The sequence below is a fragment of the Scyliorhinus canicula genome, chromosome 10, assembly GCF_902713615.1.
Source record: "Scyliorhinus canicula chromosome 10, sScyCan1.1, whole genome shotgun sequence".
Classification (NCBI taxonomy): domain Eukaryota; kingdom Metazoa; phylum Chordata; class Chondrichthyes; order Carcharhiniformes; family Scyliorhinidae; genus Scyliorhinus; species Scyliorhinus canicula.
The window spans coordinates 20645692-20670307 of record NC_052155.1 but is presented as its reverse complement, the minus strand read 5'-3'; the positions used below and the strand labels follow the sequence as shown (position 1 = coordinate 20670307).

The following is a 24616-nucleotide window of genomic DNA, read 5'->3' as shown; positions in this document are numbered from 1 at the left end:
GGTTTCCTCCCATAGTCCAAAGACGTGCAGGTTAGATGGATTGGCCATGCTTAATTGCTCCGTGTCCAAAAAGGTTAGGAGGGGTTATGGGGATAGGGTGGAAGTGAGGGCTTAAGTGGGTCGGTGCAGACTTGATGGGCCGAATGGCCTCCTTCTGCATTGTATGTTCTATGTTCAAGTAAAATGCCAGATAATCTCCATATTTTGCCATAAGAGGTGACAGTTTATTGAGACCCTCTCATGCACAAAGTTAATCTCAGCTGGAATGCATGTCTATCATTGGGCATTCTGGAAATAGCAGATGAAGTCCTACAGCAGGACTGCGGGTTCCAGTCATCGAGGAATTTCCAAAGTCAGGTACAGAACCAATTGATTTCTATTCACCAGCAGCTGATGAGGCTTATTCATTGGACAGTAGGTCATTCTCCATTACAGAGAAACAATTTACTGGACTCCAGGAGGAGATTGTACATCTCACAATTCTTTTCAAAAATAGGCCAGAAGGTGTAGAAGTAGATGGCACTGAAGAAGGTGGTGACCATCTGTGAGAGGACCTTCTAGATCTAAGCTGCCTCTGTCCTGAAGAAGGATTTGAGAAAAAGGCCGTTGTCACAATGAGTGATCTGTTAGGAGGTTAGGTCCCAGAGATTGGTATGCTTTTTGAATTTGCTGCCATGAAGTATATTAGCTGTCTTTTTGAAGAGTCAGCTGTGTATGCTGTCAAAGTGCAGAGATCATTTACTTGTCCCATTGAACACACCAATGAGAAGTTTTATATATTGCTGGCTGACCATAGAGACATGTCCAGGGAGAACAAAATGTTTCATTCCATAGTGGATCAGACAGCCAGAGTGTTGGCGGAGCCTATTTAGTTTGGGTGAAAATAAGTAGACATCCACACTTCAATCTCATCAGAAAATCACCTCCACTAAAATTGTCCTTCAGCACAAGCCACAACTACAGCGCTTCTGTAGCTGAAGTGCCCCATCCAAAAATTTCATCTCGGTTTATTTGTGAAGATTCATTCGATTACTGAATATGGTGTTGTTTTTTGAGTTACCACAGTCATCACATTGCCTTTTATTAAGGGAATCAGAGGTTACAGGGAAAGTGCAGGAAAGTGGACGTGAGGAATGTCGATTTAGGTCATGATCGGATTGAATGGCAGAGCAGGCTCGAGGGGCCAAACAGTGTACTCCTGTTCCTATTTCTTATGATATTTCTTATGGTGTTATAGCAGAGCAGCCCCATGCCAATGCAAATGTGGCAAAGGCTACCACTACCACAGAAAGTGAAAGTAGATCCCCAAGTGCAGTAGGGATGCCATATCTTCTTCATTTTCTGCAAGGAAATTCTGTCCACAGAATTCTTGTAATTCTTCTTCTCGTCATCCAGATTTGATCAAATCTCAGATTCTGAATATCTTTTACGTCCTCAGTATAGCAGTGAAGCATTCTTCGTTGGAGTTGAAGATACATAATCTTCTGAGATCTTGTGATAAGAGGGAGCAGAGAAATGCTAGTTTGTCCTCCTCCTGTTCAAGAAAGAATGATTGTCTATGTCATGCAGTATTCTCTTTTGGATAGGTCTTTCTTCAAAAAGCTTTCACGATCCTTACAGTTCAATTGTTGTGCAGATTATGGCCCAATTACCAGCAGTCGTGGAAAGTTGCTGTCTCTTTCCATTGATGTAGTGGTTATCTGGGGAAAAGATGAGCGGCCGCATGTACCACGAAGTTCGAGCAGAGAACCAAGAATACTGGAGGAGATTGAATTCTTTATGACATTAACTTGGGGGAGGATGGTGGTGGGCAATGGGTGGCACAGTAAGAGTTTGAGTTAGATAGAATCTGTAACAGTAAAGGACGTGACAATGATTTAAATATAAAATATAAATAGTTTGAGAAAATAGCTTAAGGTGGTTATTACAAAAGTCATGGAATCATAGGGTTTTTACAGCATGGAAAGAGGCCCTTCTGCCCATCGTGTCTGTGCTGGACATCATGGGCGGGATTCTGTCAGCCCTAGGCCGGGCCGGAGAATCCCGGCGACCGGCGCGAATCGTGCCACGCCGCCCCGACGGCGGCACACGATTCTCCATAGAGCGCAGAATCGGCGAGGTTGGCGCGGCGCCGGTCGGGGGCCACGCTATGCGGCCCCCCCGCTGCTTCTCAGCCCGGGATGGGTTGAGTGGCCGTCGTAAAAAAGCCGAGTCCTGCCAGCGCCGTCCACACCTGCTCTCAGCTGATGGGAAATCAGTGTGGAAGGGTTAGGGGGCGGCCTGTGGGTGGGGAGGGGTGGTCTGACCCCGGGGGGAGGGTGCTTCCGATGTGGCCTGGCCTGCGATCGGGGCCCACCGATCGGCGGGCCGGCCTCTCTGGCTGGGGGCCTCCTTTCTTCTGTGCTGGCCCCTGTCGCCCTGCGCCATGTTGTGTTGAGGCCGGCGCGTTGGTGCCGGTGCCACTGCGCATGCATGGATCCGGCACCGCTCAGTTGACGCCGGGATCGGGAGCTGCATGAACCGCTCCAGTGCCGTTTCCGATGGCGTCAACACTTAGCCTCAGGATCACAGAATCCCGCCCCGAGCACTTATCTAGTCTAATACCATTTTCCAACACTTGGCCCACAGCCTTGTATGCTATGGCATTTCAAGTGCTTTTCTAAATATTTCTTAAATGTTGTCAGGGTTCCTGCCTCTACCACCCTTTCAGGCAGTGAGTTCCAGAGTCCAACCACCTCTGGGTGAAAATGGTCTTCCTAACAGCCCCTCCAAACCTTACATCTATGCCATCTCATTATTGACTCCTCTGCTTGGGGGAAATGTTCCTTCATAACCACCCTACCTGTGCCCCTCATAATTTTGTAAAAGTAAAGTTGCCATAGTCTGCTTTCCCCTTTGAGGGGGAGAGCTGACTGGTGGTGATTTAACCTGAGGATCGCTGCACCTCAGGCGACGAGCAAGATTGAAAAGGCGGACCTTCATGAATAACCTCAGCTGGTACAGGAATTGAACCCACGCTGTTGACCTCACTCTGCATCGGAATCCAGCTGTCCAGCCAACTGATCTAAATCAGCCCAGTTTGTAATGCAATTACATTATCTAAATCACATTGAAGCTTCCTTGCATCCTCCTCATAACTTACAATTCCACCCAGTCTTGTGTCATGTGCAAATTTCGAAACGTTACACTTGGTTCCCTCAATCAGGTAATTTATATACTTTGTCAACAGCTGGGGCCAGCTGTTCGTAGGCGATAGATCCTGTCTAATGAACAGAATTGAATTTTTTGAGGAATGAACTAAAATAATAAACAGAGCAATGCCAGAGCTTCAAGGAGGCAATTGATAAGGTTTGACAAAAGAGATGGTTAGCTCAAAAGTAAGCTCATGGAATTGATGACAAATTTTTCACCTTGTTCAGAGTTTTGTTATGCAGAAGAAAACGCAATGAGTATGTACACAAATTAGTGTTGCTCCACAAGGAGCTGGGGCCTCTATGATTCACTATAATTAATTCTGTCATAGACAGCACAATAGAAAGTCATCTATCTCAGCTTGCCACTAATGCAAAGATTTGTATTGTATCTAGTGTAGATGGGAGCATAAAATGACAAAGAGACATTAGTGAGTTTAAGTGAATAGAAGATGGATTTCAATGGAAGTAAGTGCAAACATTCATTTTGGACCCAAAAGTGATAAATCAGAATATTTTAAATGCTGAAAAGCAAGGAACAGTGGATGTTAAAGAGAATTAAGGACCCATTTTCATGAGTCACTACAGTATGGCAGCACTGTTTGTAGCTGCTCCTGTAATATCGTTATTGTAAATAAATATTGGTGTGGTGACGGAACTCCTGCCTCCCTTGGATTACTACATTAGCTTTTGAAGGGAGGCGGTTTTGCTTCAGCTTTACAAATCCCAAGTTAGATCACACCTGGAGTGCTGTGTACAGCTCTCAAAGGATAGATTGTTGGAAGAAGTGCAGATCAGATTTACTTCATTATGCTTGAGCCGAGGTATAGCATAATGGGTAGTCGTGATAATGGGACGGCAATGTGTATGATGGTGATATGAACAGTGACATCAGCAGTGTTGTGCTAATAATAATCTTTAATAGTGTCACACATAGGCTTACATTAACACTGCAATGAAGTTACTGTGAAAATCCCTTAGTGGCCACATCTGGCGCCTGTTCGGGTACACTGAGGAAGAATTCAGAATGTTCCAAATCACCTCACAGCATGTCTTTTCAGACTTGTGGGAGGAAACTGGAGCACCGGGAGAAAACCCACGCAGACACAGGGAGACGTGCAGACTCCACACAGACTGTGACCCACACTGGGGATCGAACCCGGGACCCTGGTGCTTTGGAGCAATAGTGAAAACTATTGAGCTAATTCAGATAAAAAGATGGAATGGTCTGCAGATATGAGAGATAAACTTACCTGGAGGTTTATCATCTCACTGTAAATAAAATAGTTTTAAAAACTACCCGAGTAAGACCTAAGACACTAATGAGTAGAGGGGAATCATACCAGCATTGATTAGGCCACAAGGTAAACCACAAAACAGATACTTGCCTCTGCAGGTGAGGGACTGTGAAAGGGCCGCAAGATGGAGATACATTCTGAAGACTTCAAAAAAAGTTTCGACTAAACTGTAGCAACAACTGCCAGACCATTTTTGTCCAGGAGGTACCCCTCTGGAACAGGGGTTCTGAGGGTGAAATCAAAGATGGCAGAGATAGTAGTGTAGTGGTAATCTAACAGAAATAGTAATCCAGAGGCCCAGGCTAATGTTCTGGGAGAAGGATTCAACTCCCACCACAGAAGCTGGTGGAATTGAAATTCAATTAATAAAATCTGGAATTGAAATCTATTCTCAGTCATAAAATGTAACAGCCAATGACTGTTCAGTCGTCAGGGCAAATCCTTGACCAATCAGAGTCAAGCTGCCTGGTTTAAAATTCAAATAATGCTTGACAGTTAACAGGTAGTCACCACCAATTGGTGCATTCTCCATGACAACATCTCTACTAATCAAAGTCCAGTTGTCAAACAATCAGAACTCTCTTGTCATACAGTATAAATTTGTTGATTTCCTTGACAGTATCTTGCAAATGTTCTGATGAGTGAAATACGAAAGCTTTGACAAAAAATGCCTATTTTTTTCAGCAATAATCAGTGAAATCTTTATACAGTATTGGGTTAGAAACCAAACTGAAAACAGAATGCCAAGAGAAGTGGAAGAATAGTTTATGTAATAGTGCATACTAGAACTTTGAAGGGAATGGCAAATTTTGAGATTTTGCAGCAGCTGGGCAAATTGGAAAGGTTGGTTTCTGACGCAGAAGTGCAAAATAGCAGGAGGTGATGTCAGTGCCAGACAAGGGAGACAAATTGATGTTGTAGGTGAACAGGGTATAAAAGAGGTGAATTTGGGTGATCAGGAGCTCAAGTAGTGGGCTTCATAGACGGAATAAGAGAACCGAAGAATGAGAGAAGATAACAGAGAAAGTGCAAGGAACATGAAGAATGCGGGCATATTTAAGTGGAGGACAGGTGAGTAGCTTGGGGTGTACAGGAGTAGCGAGGAACAGGGGCCAGGTGGGTACGCAAAGACACTTTAGAAGCGATAGTCACAAAAAAGATGGTCTCAATTTTGGACATTAAAATTTGAATGCGTGGTGAAGATTGGAATGATGTGGTATCTTAAAATAAGAGGTAGCCTCTAGTATTTGCTGCATTTAAAAATTAATAGACTGATAGTGGATAGCGTTAATTTTTGAATGTAAGTGTATTCGGGTGCATATTAGATTAAGTTATAATTTAATAATCAATGATAAAGATTTAAATACCAAATGCAATGGGTTGAGTTTCAAATTCTATTTCAATAAGTTGTGTTCCTCTTTTTACAAATACTCTTGTAATGTGTTGCATTTTATTCCTGTCTCACAAATATGTTGGTAATGACTACATCCATGAATGCAGAACCTTAATTAAAAAACAAAAATGAGAGACTAAACCTTAAAAAAAATAAGGGCAATGATTTGATAATTAATCTTGGTCTAAAATGCCAACCTTCAGATCATCAGCAATAGTTAGTTTCTACATTGTCAAAAAGGATCAATATCAGGCAATTAAATCATTCACATTGTAGAAATCTTAATGAATTGTATAAAAGGTTTACATGGTTAACCTTGGACATTGAGCAAACCAAAACAAAATGTTCTCAGAATGTTACAATATTTATTTCATTAGAATGCATAAAAAAGTAAAAATATACAACAATATAACAATGCACATTGCACTAAGATATTTAACAAATTCCTGCTTTATATCTGGAGCTTATCTGCAGGGATTTATGTCAAATTACTTCACTTGTACAGGCCAAACTAAAGCATTGCCACAAATGTGATGGAAGCAACAGTTGAGGTTCTTCTTCATTAATTATGATCATGAAAATAGAGTTTGACTTGAAACTTTATTTTTCATGTTTTGATGTGGGAAGAAGACATTCTTACATCCCAGTCTGTGCATAATTGGGTACAATAAAAGGCAAAAGTTATCATAAACAAAAGCATTTCTAATTCAAAGATAGAAAAGAACCGTATACATTTGTGCATTAGTATAAACATTCTAACTGATCTTTGTATAAACAGGACATACAATTTTAGTTAAATCATAGAAATTTGAAAATGGTTATCAAAGAGCTGCACTAAATTTGAAAGCTAATTGATGGTAAAGTGGTTGGTTCATCAATAACTATTTTTAGTTGAAGCACTTCTCCCCGTCAATCTGGGGAATGACCAGTAGGAGAAAAGTCATGCCCAAACCCTGCTTGGCAATACTTACTGAAATGAAATGAAAATGAAAATCGCTTATTGTCACAAGTAGGCTTCAAAAGAAGTTACTGTGAAAAGCCCCTAGTCGCCACATTCCGGCGCCTGTTCGGGGAAGTTGGTATGGGAATTGAACCGTGCTACTGGCCTGCCTTGGTCTGCTTTAAAAGCCAGCTATTTAGCCCAGTGTGCTAAACCAGCCCTTGCATGCCCATCTCCTGATGAAGGTTCACATCGATGGGCAATTCATCACAATGTGATGAATGTACATTTCTCTGGAAATCTTTAAATAGTTGCATCATGTATTTTCAGACACATGTGTTATGTAAATTAGAACTTTTTCACAGGAGTCTCCTTGGGGCTTCCTTGTTTGACTGCTGAAGCTACAGTAGGATTGTTGTGCAAGCCCAATTTAAAAACATAAAAGCTTTCTCTGAACTGTCTTCCAAGTTATGGCAATAGAGCCAAAAAGCCCGCATAAAATTCATCTCTCTTCTTCAGAAGCCATTTTGAGATTATCAAAAAATAATTTTTAGCCATCTTAAAATATCAAGTTTTATTTCTCTACTTACTTTATTATTTTCTCTTCCTGCAAACCATGACACACACCATATACAGTTGCATGAATGGTAGTAGATACCAAGTAACTTTGCATCTTTGATTTCACATGTGAACCAAGGCAGAGAATTCAACTGTAGGCTATCACAACCAATCATGGGCGCGATTCTCTGCTCCCCACGCCGGGTGGGAGAACCGCGGGAGGGCTTCCCGCCTAATTTCACGACCCCCTGGCGCCCCCCGCGATTCTCCCGCTCGGAAGAATCGGCGCTCGCCGTTTTTCATGGCGACCGCCGATTCTCCGACCCGGATGGGCTGAGCGGGCCTGCCGTTCGCGACCGTTTCACGACGGCGGCAATCAACCTGGTCGCTGCCATCGTGAAATTGCCGTGATATGCCCGTTTTGGGGCTTGTAAGGGGCCTGGTGGGGAATGAGCACCACGACTGTGCTCGGGAGGGGACAGGCCCGCGATCGGTGCCCACCGATCGTCGGGCCGGCGTCTCAATTGGACGCACTATTTCCCCTCCGCCGCCCCGCAAGATCAAGCCGCCACGTCTTGCGGGCGGCTGAGGGGAAAGATGGCCATCGCGCATGCGCGGGTTCGAGCTGTCAGCCGTCGTGACGTCAGCCGCGCATGCGTGGGTTAGAGCCGTCCAACCTGCGCATGTGCGGCTGACGTCACATAGGCGCCGCCGTCGCGTCATTCTCGGCGCGCCGCTTTGACGCAAGCGTCAAGGCCTGGCGGCCGAGAATAACGGAGCGCCGTTCCTAGCCTCCCGGGTGGGGGTGAATTCGGTGAGAGGAGCGGGCTCCGAGGCCGTTGTGAAACTCGGCCGAGTTCACGACGGCCTTCACGATTTTTCCCGGGAGCGGAGAATCGCGCCCATGACTTTGCCCTCAGCAATACTGACACATGCTTTCAGTGGTTGAACTGGCTCAAAGACAGGAACAGGAACTAGAGCAATTTTTTCCCCGCCCTTAGTTCGGAGCTACTGAGACCAATGACTGCCCTGGGTGAGACCATATTGAATATCTCGTGGTCTATATGGTACAGTTTAACATCATACATAGCATCACTAAACAGCTATTGTGGTCACTCCTGATGTTTTGAAAATATTTTCCATGAATGATTTCCCTGTTTCTAGTCAATTGTCCCCTTTCCTTTTTGTATTGTTGACTCCCGAGTGGGGTATGTTTCTTTGAACATTGACTACTGTTACAACCTCCTGGGCGAGGGTGCAGTCAATTCCAGCCCCACATGACCCGGAGTCGTAACACAATTGAAATTAAGAAATAATTCTTAGAAAGCACCCAAAGTCTTTGGCCAAAGAGAAAATGCTGGAAATCTCAGCAGGTCTGGCAGCATCTGTAGGGAGAGAAAAGAGCTAACGTTTCAAGTCCAGGTGACCCTTTGTCAAGTCTTGGCCCTTGGCTGCCCAATAGCTACAGTCACCAGGTTCATAGATGTAAACACAATTAATTTTATTAATAACAATAATTATAATTAGCTATTTTCTAATTCTTAACCCCCCCTTACTTAAACTCACCCCACCCTCTACACACCACACACACGTGGGAAGAGGGGTGAAAAATAATAATGGAAGTAAAAAGATTCTCATCCATCACTCATATCCCCAGAGCTGTAAACAATCTTTGTTTCAGATGGTTGTTTTTAGAACACCTTTCTTCAATTTAGGCTTTCAGTTTGAGGTTTTCACTGTATTTTCATGCAGATTCTGTGTAATGCTATGTAGCTTTTCTGGAGAAAAACACAAGGGGACAGAGAGAGAAGTTTGTTTTCCTCTGAGCGTCCAGTCTCCAACTGTCTTTTTCCATGGCTGTCTAAAAACCATCACACTCAGGCAGGATCCAATCACCACCTGTTACCTGGTAGAATGTGGCCTTCTGGCCAATTCTTGGCCATTAGACAACCAATCGAACCAAGTCCCACCAATCTCTTGGGGTTTGAAAAGTCTGAGTTCTGCTGTCCGAAGGCTATCATAGTATTTCTGTTTTTGCAATTTTTGGAATTCCTCACTTACCCTGCTCGACTTAATGATATATGTTCATTAAGCATACATGGATTGAAATGATAACAGCATAAATAAAGAAAGGGAAAATAAGAGAATAACAGGAAGGGCCTTTACATGCCACCTTCCATAAAGGAATGAAACATCAGGGCACGGATGTTTCTTTATGAGGTATGCAAGACATAAATCACAAACATATATTCATTCATTCATCCCCATTGTATACATTTCCTCCCAGTCCCTACATTGAGAACTAGTTAGCTCTTAAACCCATGACTAAGCATCTGTTATTACATGATCTTTTCAAGGATGTATACAATTTAACATTGAACTGTTGTAATATCACACTCCAGCGAAATTTCGTGTGTCCAGATTTTAAACTTCTCTATGAACGCAAGCGGATTATGGTCTGTATAAATAAACTTTGTTTGCTGTCATGCAGAACATATACTTCGAAGTGCTGAAGGGGTAGAAAGGCTAAGGCTTCCTTTTCAATGGTGGAATATGTGGTACGGACTTAGTTTTTTTTGAAAAATATCCCACTGTCTATTCTATTCTTGTGTTGTCGCTTTGTCGTGCCCCTACTCCCAGGTCACTGTCATCTGTGCCCATTTTAATGGTATGGAAAACATCCGGGGCGACCAGTACAGTTTATCCTATTAATATGGCCATCAAGCTCCCAAACTTTACTTCTGTGGATCATAGCATTCCGCTTGCTTACGCCATATATCCAACATGCACTGTATTTCAGTCTCTATCTGAGCAAGTCTCCGTGGTTTTAGTCGAGACGGAGTGGCTTTTTTTTCTTCAGAGTTTGCTATGTTTACATCATGAATAGTTAATGGAGTGCACCCTGCCAAGTCTCTATCAATTTGTCTCAGTTTTTTCAGTATCTTTATTAGTTCTTCTTCTGCTGCTGATAGGTGTGCATCTTGATTTTAGAACTCCGTCTAAAATCTTCAAATAGTGTCTTGTTTCCACTCTTCTTCAAAATCAAAGTCAACGTGCTTCTATTTGTCAGGTTTCTGACTGACCAAACTGGGGATGGCCCCCTGAATGAGTTTCTTCTGCATTTGTCTCTTGGGTAATGCAGCCAGTCTTTTCTGATTGTCCAATAAATGTTTATCCAACTTTTGAGGATCTTTTGCAGCCAAACTACAAACAGAATTGTCAATCAATGCTGAGGGAAGTATTTGGTTCATTTTTAGGCAATAAACACTTTTCAATCTCTCTAGCTTTAATTCTCTCTTTTCTTTCACATGGTGACTTTCAATGAGACATAAAGCTGAGGGTTCAATCTTCACAGAGTTGGTTGGCTTACATGCACTATTCTTTGCTTTACAGCTTTTACCTCTTCATCCAAGTTTTTGTCATCATTTAGGAATACGGATTTATACAGTTTGTGCTTTCCAGATTTCAACTTTCATTTATTTTGAGATATACCAAGGTGGATGTATTGAATTGAGGATACATTCTTTCTTTAAATGGTGGTGGCCTGCAATACTTTATACATCACTGTCAGAATCAGAGGATACCACATTGTTGATTCCATGAATTTTCGTTTTTTATTAACAGGTTGTGATTGCAGAATGACTGCATGGTTCTTACGACACTTTCCTCTTCATTTTCCAAAGGAATTGATCACTAATTATTTAATCTACTTTGCTATTGCTTCTTTCACTCTGAAGAGGTACTGCCGTCCTTTAAAGGATGTGGGTTAATCAACCCTTTGTTTAGTGTCACTTCACAGTCATTGCGTCCTTGCCCTAAGTGGCTGTTCCCATGCTATCATGTATCTTTTCCTTCAAGACAGGCCTGCTCTGGAAAATATTTGAACTGAAAGTGCATGGCAATGATTTTACTGCAAGAGGCTGTAACAAGTTACTATTTGGAAAGTCCAATTCACTTTCTTACCTGATTTTCTGGCCGGGATTCTCCCCTTCCCGGTGGGGCGGGGGGTCCGGGCGGGATGGAGTGGCATGAACCACTCTGGCGGCGGACCGCCCCAAAGGTGCGGATTTCTCCGCACCTTTAGGGGCCAAGTCCTAACCTTGAGGGGCTAGGCCCATGCCGGAGTGGTTGGCGCCCCGCTAGCCAGTGGGAAAGGCCTTTGGCGCTATGCCAGCCGGGGTTGAAGGGACTTCGCCGGCCGGCGGAAGTCCGCGCATGCGCCAGAGCATCAGCGGCTGCTGACGTCATCCCCGCGCATGCGCAGGGGAGGGGGTCACTTCCGCGTCCGCCATCGTGAAGGCTATGCGAACGCGGAAGGAAAAGAGTGCCCCCACGGCCCAGGCCTGCCCACCGATCGGTGGGCCCCAATCGCGGGCCAGGCCACCGTGGGGGCACCCCCCGGGGCCAGATCGTCCCGCGCCCCCCCCAGGACCCCGAAGCCTGCTCTCGCGGCCTGGTCCCGCCGGTAAGGTAGGTGGCTTGATTTCCGCCGGTGGGACCGGCATGACAGCAGCGGGACTTCGGCCCATCGCGGGCTGGAGAATTGCCGGGGGGGGGTGGCTGCCGACAGGCATGGCGTGATTCCCACTCCCGCTGAATCTCTGGTGAGGGAGACTTCGGGGGCGGGATTCACGCCGGCCCACGGCGATTCTCCGACCCGGCGGGGGATCGGAGAATCCCGCCCTCTGTCTTTATCCTTAGCTTTGGAAGAATTACTTGCCAGTGATTCAAGATCAGTTAGTGACAGGTCTATTTGTTACTGCTATAAAAAGAAGTGCTTATAGACATAAAATCTATCCATAGATACAGGTGAGCCATCGCGATCTCCTCCTGAGATCGCCAGTATTATTGATTCCTATCCACAGCCAATTCCATTCACTCCACATGATATTAAGAAACGATTGAACATAATTTATACAGCAAAGAATATTGCCACAATTTTGTGCCTGCGTTTGCAGCAAGCATAAATGGGGACAAGGTATCTTGAGACTTGGAAAAAGAGAAACTCGCCGGTGAGATCTCCCTGTCCCTGCCGGTGATGTAACGGGGTTCCTGCCAAGGAAGATTGGGATCCTCATTTAAATACGTCTGAATATAAATAGCGGACATCCTGCCCATAGCATCCCCCACATTAGTCATATTGGCGAGGTTTACAACTGTTTTTTAAAACCAAGAGCGGAAGAGGGACATGCCAAGGGCAATGCCAAGGGGCGGCACCTCTGAAGAGCTCCATGGAATAGTTGCCTTATCAGCTGGGGCGATCCCCTTGTGCATGGATTAGGGGTTATCTATGTCCGTGGGGGGGGCGGGGGGGTTAGAGGGGTGCGGTGTCTCTGTGTGTGGGGGGGAGGAGTTCCTATGTTGCCTGTTGGGGATTTTAGGATTTCAGAGGGCCAGCTTTTTCTGACCCTGCCCCGCCAGTGCGACAACATGGGCCATTCCACCAGACTTTTTCAGAGTGCTGGTTTGTCTGGCAAGAAGAGGTGGCTTCCCACTGATGCTCAGTTTAGGTTCCAGCCTTGTTACAAACATGGACAAACTAAGTGATTTCAACAAGTGAGATGAGAGTGACTGTTCGTGGCATCAAGGCAGCAGTTGACCGAATGTGGCAGCGTGACCGCAGCAAAATTAAATTAAACTAAATCAGGGAAAAATTCCATTGATTGGAGTCATACCTAGCACGAAGGATGATGGCTGAGGTTGTTGGAGGGCCAATCATTTCAGTCTTAAGCTACAGGAATTCCACAGGGTAGTGTCCTAGAAATAACCAACTTCAAAAGCTTCATCAGTGACTTTCCTTCTATCATAAAGTCAAAAGCTTATGTTCAATACCACTTGCAACTCCTCAGATACTGAAACAGTCTTTGCCTGTTTGTAGCAAGTCCTGGAAACATTCAGGTTTGGGCTGATACAAGGCAAGTAAATATCACGCTACACAATTGTTAAGCAATGGCCATTCCCAACAAGAGACAATCTAATAAAATCCCTGTGACAGTCAATGGCATAACCATCACTGAGTCAACCACCATCAAAATCCTGGGTTACCATTGACCAGAGATTGAACAGCCATATAAATACTGTGGCTACAAGAGCAGCTGAGGGGCTGGGACTTTTTGGCAGAGTAACTCCTCTCCTGACTCTCCAAAGGTTTATCCACCATCTTCAAGGCACAAGTCAGAAATGTAATTGAATGCCCTCGAAATGCCTGAATGAGTATAGCTTAAACAACACTCAAGAAGCTCAACATCATCCAGTGCAAAGTAGCCACCAACACCTCCAAGATTTACTTCTTCCACAATTGACATACAGAGGCAGCCATGTGTATCATTTACATGATGCACTGCAGCAACTTACCAAAGCTCCTTCAACAGCATCTACCAAACCCATAATCTCTACCACCTGGAAGTAAAAGAAAAGCAAACTCATGGAAACATTATCACCTGGAACCTGCTCTCCAAATCACACACCGTCCTTATGTGGAATTGTATCACTGTAACTCAAGGTTCCTTAGATAGCACCTTCCAAACCCATGAACACTGCCATCTAGATGCACAAGGGCAGCAGATACCTGGGAACCCCACCAACTGGAGGTTCCCCACCAAGTCACTTACCACCCCAGCTTGGAAATATATCACTGTTCGTTCACTGTCGCTGAGGCAAAATCCTGGAACTCCCTCCCTAACAGCATAGTGGGTGTACCTGCACCTCAGAAACTACAGCTGTTCAAGAAGGCAACTCACCACCTCCTCCTGAAGGGCAACTAGGAATGGGCAATAAATTCTGGTCTAACCAACGACACCCACATGTCATAAATTAATTTTTAAAAAATGTTTCTCCATTGTTGCTGGTTTCAAATCTGGAAGCCCCCTCTGAATGGTAGTGTGGATGTAGCAACACCACAGGCACTGCAGTGGTTCAATAATGTGGCTCTTCTTTTATTTTACCTTCTCGAGGGCAATTAGTGATGGGAAAAAAATGTTGGCCTTGCTAGTGATGCTAACATCCCATGAACAAATATAAAAATAAAGACCGCTATAACTATAATAAACTCCTCAAAATCTTGGAAATAAACTTTTGATCGGTCAACATCTGAAAGACAAAAGATAGTTTTAGGTGTGATTCTTAACAACCCTGTTAGAACTGACAGAGTCTGATCCAAAACATCAACCTATGTTTCAGATGCTAAATTAACCTTTGCGTTGACAGCTTTTATTTCCATCAACTGATGGAATATTTTAGCTCTTATTTACTGTGTGCACTTAATTTTGAGGATGTTCAATGTTTTTCAATTTTGGTTCAACAAATGTTATTACAGGACAAAATATAACAGCATTCCAAAATAGTACCTGGAAACCTGATTTTTGGGTTCTTCTTCTTCTTCCCTTCTTTTATTTCTTCTTCATTCTCCTCCTCGCTGTCTGTCTCAAAGAGATAGTAATCTCCACTCCGTACCACTAAGCAGGAGAAGATAACATTACTAGTAAAATGAAAGGTGAAACAATGCAAAATATGGACTTCTAAATGCATCTTCAGTTACTTTTATTAAAATATATTTTTTAATCATTTAATTCAATTTTACTAGCTGGCATTAATAAAACAAATGATAAATTATAGATTGAACCATGTCAATAATGTAGTAGAGAGCAGAGTGTAAAGAATGTACAGCACTAAACTACCCAAACGGTTACCTGAATGTCAACATCCAACTCAAGGGAATGCACAAGAAAATCAAGAAGAGGAGGTAGCCAGCATAACAGAGTTTAACGAGGAATTAGTAGCAGAATGCAGAACATCAAAAAGGATGGCTATAGTTGAAAAATGTGAAGAAAGGCGGAGAAACAGAGAATAAACATTGCAAAGACTGGCAATATTTCTGTGCAAGTACTGTGAATAAGAAAATAAGAAGTTGAGGCTGAGGCTCATGGAAATATAACTTTTAGTTTTATATTTCTGAATTTTAGTTTTAAATAATGCATGCAGAAACATGCATTTCAGTAGAAATAAAATGATATAAAATCTGTCCAACAGATAACATAAAATGACACAGCATTTCAGTATAACATAATACATAACAAGCTTTCAAGTTTTCAGATTTACATTTGACTGGGTGTAATCATATAAACAAAGAAACCCTGGATATATACCAAATTAAATCAAAGAAATTAAGAACCGAGTACCCTTTTCAATCAGTAAAAATAATAGTTCTCATCTTATTGTCAAACTTATGCATCAATTACAAGTATCCTTTTGAAATGTATATAGGCTATAAACCCTTATAGAACATTATAACCTTTACAAGATCTTATAATTTTAAAAAAACTGTCATTAACTTCATATGTTTTTTCTATCTATATTATTTGATTGGAAATATTATTGGGATGACAGAATGAGGGAGTTGAAAGCTGAAATACCAGAGATTTTCTATCTTGTGCACAAGGCAAAAGAATGTTGTTAAAACATTTATAAAGAAGGTTTTATGGTTTTACCTCAACTTGTGCCAACAATGACTATAATTTTCCTGATAAGGAACTCAGTAACTTACCCAAACCACTACCTTAAAAGAGGTTAAATTGAATCAATCTTAACATCAATAAATAGACAGAAAAAAAATGAAACAGTGGTCAAAATTAATGACAATTCTTTGTGAAAATGAAGCAGTCATAAAATGGTCCTGACGGATTCACACACGGAAGATTCACAGCATCCCGGAACTGACCTTAGCCTCCGAAGTAACCAATTAGTCTGGTATCACACATGTAACAGATACCTAATTTCCTTGAATAGATCAAGAATTCACTACTTTCATGCCTCAGAGTCATAAAGGTAAAGGCCAACCCAAAAATATAAATAATGGTGCAACGGCTGTTTGATTGAGACAAACAGCTGCAAGTAATGATTTCTTGCAGTCTGGCGGAACAGCATTGTTGTCCTTCCTGTGTATATTAATGTATTTAAAACAATACTAATTAACACGGGTAGTTTTACAGATCAGAAAACAACATCAATGCAACTAAAAAACTGTGTTTTTCAGTAATCAGCCATTGATTTATCAGTTTCTATATATTGTTCACAACAGATAAATAGATGGCACAAAGGTAGCAAACACATTGGCTTTCATCTAATCATTTGTGCACGTAGTCTACTCCTCTTAACCTGAAGTTGCTTAATGCAAATAATCGACTAACTTGAAATGAAATCATACAGAAAATCCTTGTTGTGCTGAATTATTCAAATTGCTTAATTCCAAATACTGGATAATTCTAAATTTGTCAGATAAAGAATGACTTCAAATTCATAGATGTAGACATCATTTGATACTTGAAGCACAGTGCACTGCTAAATGGTTAGATGATTATGTTTAACATACTGTAATTGCACAGTTAATTATGCATTCAAGATGGATCCTTACAGTCATGGTGAGTTAGTGCAGAACGACCTTCTTGCATAATAGATTGGCATACAACCATCCTTGGTTGAAACTGAGCATAAAGCCCGTCAAAATTATAACAAGGGGGCGAAAATAAATTCATGCTTTAAATCAAATGAGACTAGGCAATGTTTTTTAAAAACATCTTTTACTTGTTAACTTTTGTTCAAGAATAAAATAAAAAACACAATTGTCTATTCAAGGAAATTTGGTACATGATTAGCACATATAACTAACAGATGATTGAGGCAAACCTACTAGAAGCATGGTCAACCCAGGGCCGCCACCACTGCTTTTTTTTGCCCTTGGCTTTGTCTTTCTCTGGTTCTCCTAAAATAAAATAGGTCCAAATATTAATTATGGAAAACAAAATCAAAATATTCAGGTGGGCATGTCAGCGGAGTTTCAATTTAAGAGGATTACAAATGGAGTAACATGTTAATGAGAGCTTTATACAAGAAATAAATAATATTTCACTAAAATATAGGCACCTATTTTAATTGTTACATTTTCTCTCATAAAATAATCTCCTTAATATATGAATTATTTTCCAATGCTTTTTAAGGCTTTATCCCAACCTCTCAACAGTAATACTTGCTCTCAAAATAACTGGTGAAGATGCCACCTTCTTCTGATTTTTTATTTATTTATACTGCCAGCAGCAAGCAGCCAATTGAGTGCACTCATCACACTCCATCTAGAATTATCCAGACAACATACGACCCATCTGCTGTGGCCGTTGTCTGTTGGATGGAGGTCATTGGGGCCACTGATGCCTATTTTAATTGACTCAGTTACACTTTCAGAGGATCACAGCTGAGGTTTCCCATCTGCAGTGTTGTTTGGCAGCTGTTGCCACATTCTATTTGTGACTAGTTTCTTGCCTCCAATTTGAGACACCCTTACAATTCTTCATCTACTACAGCAACCCCATCAGCTTGTCTTCCAGCGCTGGAATGTCTCCGCCAACTGTCCTTAATTGGATGGGACTTCAAGAGTCTGCCACTTCATTGGCTACCTACTCCAAAATTTCCCATTGGATCCCAACGTCAGTATTTCGGTGTTCTTGGCCTGCCCGGAGGGGGGGAGCGGGCGGGGGTTTGGAGCTGCAACAGTATTCTGAGATTGGGACACCCTTCAACAGCAGTGCCTCAGTCTCTGAGGAACAGGACCTGTCAGTAAGATTAAGGGCAGAATTCACTGTTGGTTGACGGCAAATTCGGGAAACGCGATTGGGCGAATAGGTTACGACTCCAAAATTGTGGCGGGCGCCGATTTGGCACAAAATCACAATCCTCAGTTACCTTGACAACGGCGTCAATGGTCTGGAACGCATATACAGTAAATACCGTTTGCATATCATTAGCGGGCCTGCGCGATCCTCCACCTCTGATTGGCCGAGTTCCCGACGGCGCAGTTCACTTGTGCTTTTAAAAATCGTGAAACTGGCAAATTGGCTGCTGAGGAAGAGAGAGGGGGTACGGAAAGTGTCCAACATTGCCATTGTTTGCTAACAGTTGTGCCGCTGGTCAGAGGGCTTCTACCAGGGCCGTGGGGAGTAGTGGTGGGTGGCCAGGAGGTGGGCTGTGGCGTCGGGGTGGATGGGCATGAAACATCATTGCCGCAGCCAGAAAGGTAGGCATATAGCTGCGCACGCTGCTGACAGCCCACTGTGAACTAGAACCATGGGTTGTATAGGTGTGTGTGTGTGTGTGTCCCCCCCCCCCCCCCCCCCCAGGCCACTCCCCGAGGTGTCCTGTGGCCCAAGCCAACTCATCAGCTGTATGGGCATGCTCTATCTTGTTGGCTGGGATGGTGTGTGTGGGAAGCGAAGTGTTTATGCACAGTTGCAGCTTGTCAGCCTCCCGACTGTCAATCACGGACTCGGTGAATCCCGCACCATTTTTCATTGGAATTGACTGTGTTCCACGTGATGCCAGTGCTAACCCCTCCACAGTCGCTGATTATGTCCAGGTAGAGTGCCAGTTTTGCTGTCGTGAAAGTCCACGAATCCTCTCCCAGCGTCAACATTTAGTCTCAAGAACGGAGAATCCAGCCCTAGGTTAAATCCAGCGGGAACCTGGGGCGGGATTCTCTCAGCCCGGGGCCGGGCCAGAGAATCCCCGCGACCGGCGCGAATCGCGCCATGCTGCCATGCGCGGTGCTGGTGGCGGGCCACTCGACGCGGCCGGGCCGCCGATTCTCGGGCCGAGCAGCCGTCGTGGAAACGGTAAGACCCGACGGCGCCGCCCACGCCTGCACTCAGCTGGTGGGACCTTGGCGTGTAAGGGCCGGGGGGGCAACCTGTGTGGGGGAGGGGTCCGACCCCGGGGGGGGGGGGCTCCAATGTGGCCTGGCCCGCGATCGGGACCCACCGATTGGCAGGCCGGCATCTCTGTCTCCCGTCCTCCTTTTCTTCAGCGTCGGCCCCTGTACTCCTGCGCCATGTTGGGTCAGGGATGGCGGGGACAAGGGAGACACCCCGCATGGTCAGAAATTGCGCCGTACCCACTGCGCATGCTAGCTTCCCCAGCGCTCATTCCATGGCCGGATCAGCAGCTGGAGCGGTGTGAACCGCGCCTGTGCCGTGCTGGCCCCCTGTGGCTGCCAGAATTGCTGATCCTGGGGCCGTGTAGATGCCGTCGAGAAATGCAACGGCGTTTCCGACAGTGTCAACACTTAGCCTAAGGATCAGAGAATCCCGCCCCTGGTGTATCATAGAATGACACTGAAAATCTTACTGTGTGACAAAGTTTTTCGAAGTGCCATTGCATGGACTGTTGGGATCGCTCCTAGCGCCAGCGGGAATTACTCAGGGTTTTCCGCTGGTGGGAGCACTTAGATGCGATTCTCCCAAAAGGGAACAAAGTCCCATAGCGAGTGCGTTTAGCCACTATTTTTAAATGACGCCCGGTCTCCGAGGCCCTTGAATAGATACCTGAGCTCCTCCTTCAGCCCGAATGCACTATGCTAACTGCCTCACTATTGGAGAGATTTACATCACAACTTGTTGGATCCCGCGAGGCATTGTGAGCCACGTAGATCCCAGGAGCGGGGTCTGCCAGCTTTCATCGGCCACGATGCACCATGGCAAGCTGCTTTGCTGGCTCAACCTGGCCATTCGAGCAGTTTGCGCCACTCGAGCTGCTGATCCCGACGTGAACCGCACGCCGTGGGATCCGCGCAGGCGCAGTGGCGCCGCGCCAACACGCGCATGCGCAGTGGCCTCCTTCAACACGCCGGCCACGACGCAACATGGTGCAGGGCTACAGGGCCGGCGCGTAGGAAAGGAGGCTCCCAGCCAGAGAGGCTGGCCTGCCGATTGGTAGGCCCCAATCGTGGGCCAGGCCACATCGGAGGACCCCCACCCGGGGTCGGACCTCCCCCCCCCCCCCCCCCCCCCCCCGCCCCCACAGGCCGCCACCTGACCCTTCAAATCCAAGGTCCCGCTGGCTCAGAGCAGGTTAGAACGGCACCAGCGGGACTCGGTTTTTGTCGGACAATCGGCCGCCTGCGACCGGCGTCGCGTCAAACACTCCGGTGCCGATGGCGCCGATTCTCTGCGTGCCGGCGTCGGGGCGGCATGGACCGGTCACGGGGATTCTCCGGCCCGGCCCAGGGCTGGGAGAATCCCGCCCGAGATCTCTGCTCTAACAGTTTTATAAATTAAAGGAATAACCCATGCAGACTTATTACAATTACTAACTTTCAAATTTACTGCAAGTCTTCCATAAAGTAGGAATCATTTTCTAAGATATCATAGTGCATATTTATTATCGTTTTGTTATTATGCAGCTCATATTTTATTAATCCTGTTTTTTAAAAACCTTTCCATAAAAAACATTTTTATTTTCTTAGTTAACAGAAATTTAAGTGTTAACAGAAATATGTCACTGAATTCACCAGTGCTAATTTAGTTCAACTAATTTCACCTCCAGACAAATGTGAATCCGAGCATTTTATTAAAATATCAGCTGTGCTAATATTAGCCGAGCAATTATCGTTGGCGATTCATAAGGCAATATTTTTTTCATAATGCATTCCTCTACTCCTATGTTAAAGGAGACATTACCCATTTAAAATAACAATGGTTAATGTCTTAATTAAATTAGTGAGCAGAGGGATGCCATTCAAATGTGTCAAACATTTGTTCATTGGTAGTGCCAGCAATATTTCCTAGGCTTTTGCTACTAATTCAGCATGAACTGACGAGAGCAACTCAATAAAAATGGAAAACAAGTAATTGAAAAGTATTTCTGAAATAAAAGAAAGTTTTTAAACTGGATGCATACCGGTTTCATAGCATTAGGACAAATAGCATTTGTTGCTTGTGTGTATGTTTCAGAAAATGAGAATTGCAGTCCAGTTTGTTTGCTGATATTCTTCTCGTTCTCACATTGCGATTATGGGGCCCGATTTTAATTTTAAGTGAATGGATTTTGAGTGAGTTAAAATCTTGCCTGGGGTTTCAAACTGCCTACCTCACCAAAGTGACCATTCCTCATGCGTGATGAAAGTTGCAGAAGGCTGTTCGATATCAAAGATGAGTCCAAATCCTATTTTCCTCTGGCATCCAGATATGTACACACTTTCAGCAAAGGTTAATGATTCAGAGAGACAATTTTAACCTAACCTGCCCATTAGGAAACTGACAGAACCGGGTGCAATATGTTTTATATCCCATCCAAATTTATTCTCCACTGAAGAGTACGGTTAAAAAGACTCTCATGGAAGCCGAAGCAAATATTTTTTCCTTCCTTACTTCAAGTATATGGGGAAAAGAAAGAGGCCTGTTGTCAAGGATGAAATTTGATTAGGTTCAAAACAGAAAATATATTTATTCTAACAATTCTGAAGTATAATATTCATTTTGTTATAAGGAAATGCAGTTGGAAATTTGGTAAAATATAAAAATGTGTCTTGCCTCTCGCATGGATGAAATTGAAATAATATGGTGAATGATATATCAACCAAACAAAAGCACAAATTCTAATAATTCCGCATTGGGAAACCGACATTCTTACACAAGGCTCATAACTGTAAAGTACATGATCAAAACTTTTCATATTATAGTAAGATCAATTATGGTTACAAATTATTCTCATTATAAAATTACTGTAAACTGGTCACAACTATTATTGTAATATGTATCAAATCATTTATCAGAAAACCTCTGCCAAAATTTTACATATAAAATCATTATACATGAAGTGAAGGATTGCACTTTCGGATCACGGGGGGTCCCGGCATAGCGGAGTGGCGCCAACCACTCTGGAGTGGTTGGCGCCACGCCGACTGGCGCCAAAACCGGCGCCAACGGCCTTTGACGCCTGCAGGCCGGCATTGGGGCTGGCTGAAAGGCCTTCGCCGGTTCGCGCATGCGCCGGTGCGTCAGCTGCCGCTGATGTCACCACCGGCGCATGCGCGCTGAGGGGGTTCTCTTCCGCCTCCGCCATGGTGGAGGCCGTGGCGGCGGTGGAAGAAAAAGAGTGCCCCCATGGCACTGGCCCGCCCGCCAATCGTTGGGCCCCGATTGCGGGCCAGGCCACCGTGGGAGCACTCCCCGGGGTCCGATCGCCCCGCACACCCCCCAGGACCCCGGGGGCCGCCAATCCCGCCACCACCAGAGGTGGTTGACACCATGTCGACGGGTTTGGCCTCTCAGCGGCGGGACTTCGGCCCATCGCGGGCCGGAGAATCGCCGCAGGGGGCTCGCCGCGGGCATGCCGATCGGCGCGGCGCGATTCCCGGCTCCGCCAATTCCTAGGTGGCGGAGAATTCCGACCACGGCGGGGGCAGGATTTTCACTGGCCCCGGGCGATTCTCCGACCCTGCGGGGAGTCGGAGAATTTTGCCCCATACATCTGTATTTATTACCCTTTTGGCTTATGTCTCAAAGTTACTTGATTGAATTAAAGATTCTAACTTTCTACCAGCTATTTTAACCTTTATGTGCCTTTTGGCCAAAAAAATAAATACTCTTAACAGCATCTTTAATAGAATTTAGTGAAATATAAGATAAAAGCAAATTACTGCGGATGCTGGAATCTGAAACAAAAACAGAAAATGCTGGACAATTTCAGCAAGTCTGACAGCAACTGTGGAGAGAGAATGGAGCTAACATTTTGTGTCCTGTCAAAGCTAAAGAGAACTGGAAATAGGATGAAATTTATACTGTTGTGTAGGTTGGAGGGAATGGGAGAACGTGGGGCAGTGGTAAAGATGACATGGACAAAAAGTCAAAGGGAATGTAAATGGTGGTGATAGCGACCATAGTGGCACATTAAGAGATCAGAATGTTTTAATGGCTGAACAGGGGTAAGCAGTGTGTCAAAGGACAACTTGGAACAAGGAACAGATGGCCCTAGTGGGGTGGGGTGGTGGGGGGGGGGGGGGGGGGGGGGGGGGGAAGAGATACAATGGTGAGGGAAAAGCAGACTGATGGAAGAAATGAAAATAAATTGATAGAAATAAAAATGGGGTGAAGATGGAGGAGAGTGTTTACAGTCTGACGTTGTTCAACTCAATGTCAAGTCTGGAAGGCTGTAACGTGCCTCATGATTATTGTTATATACCATTAGATAAGAGATATATTACTGTGAATGCAGTGGAGTAAATACGTATTTCAAAATCATTGGGATGAAAATCTGGTGGGTTCAATAATAGCTACTTCACCATATCAGGGACTAGGCTGTGTTGAAAACAAATTGCCATGGCGGGAGGCAGTGGTATAGTGGTATTGTCACTGCCAAGTGATCCAGAGACATGTTCTGGCGTCCCGGGTCTGAATCCTGCCATGGCAGATGGTGAAATTTGAATTCCATAAAACTCTGGGATGGGCAATAAATGCTGGCCCAGCCACATCCCATGAAAGAATAAAAAAATTACTTACTTTTTGATCACAGTAGAAGTGAATTCTGTAATATTGCGAGCTTTTTGAATATTAAGCTGAAGATGTCTCAATGCTGAGGAATGGAACATTTTCTGTTTGAGGTAACCAGTGTCAGCATGCAGTATCCACAAGAACACACATAAGAACAGAAGAATTAGGAACAGGAGTACGCCATTTGGTGCAATCATGGCTGATTTTATTGTGGCCTCAACTCCACTTGCCTGTCTATTCCCATAACCCTTGACTCCGTTGTTGGTCAAGAGCCTAACTGAGCCTTGAATATATTCAATAACTGTACCTCCATAGCACGCTGGGAAAGATAATTTCACAGATGAACAACCATCTGAGAGAGAAAAGACCCTCATCTCAGTCTAATTTGTAAACTATGCAATCTAGTTCTAGACTCCCCACAAGGGAAATGTCCTCAAGTAGAATACAGGAAAATGCTCAGTCAGGTCCCCATCTATGTTTCGATAAGATTGCTACTCATTCTTCTGAACTTCAATGGGTATCAGCCCAGGTTGCTCAACTTCTCCTCAGAAGGTAAAATCTCCTCTGAACTGCTTTGATTGCAATTATATCCTTTCTTAAGTAAGGAGACCAAAACTGTACAAAGAACTTCAAATGTGGTATAACTGTGACCCTAGAACTGCAGCAACACTTCCCTACTTTTATATTTGATTCCTCTTGCAATAAATGCCAACATTTCATTGATCATCCGAATCACTTGCTGCACCTGTATGCCAACTTTTTGGGATTTGGGGGGGGGGGGGGGCTAGCAGCCAGGCGGCGTAGAGCTCTCAGCTCTAGCTGCCGATATGCCCCAGAGAATTGCCGGGTCTGTGGCTGCGCAGCTGCATGGCGGTGGCCTGCAGCGGCCATGCCGTGCTTCATTGCAGACGCAGCCCGCGGACCCG

At 44.4% G+C, this 24616-nt stretch overlaps 1 protein-coding gene across 1 annotated transcript in view; it reads right to left on the bottom strand.

The window, feature by feature from the left end:
• LOC119972907 (piezo-type mechanosensitive ion channel component 2-like) overlaps positions 1 to 24616 on the bottom strand; it is a 1374210-nt gene that overhangs the window by 234222 nt on the left and 1115372 nt on the right. Inside the window, 2 exon segments of the mRNA XM_038810453.1 lie at positions 14727 to 14834; positions 17066 to 17137. Of these exon segments, the coding sequence (XP_038666381.1) occupies positions 14727 to 14834; positions 17066 to 17137 (180 nt within the window).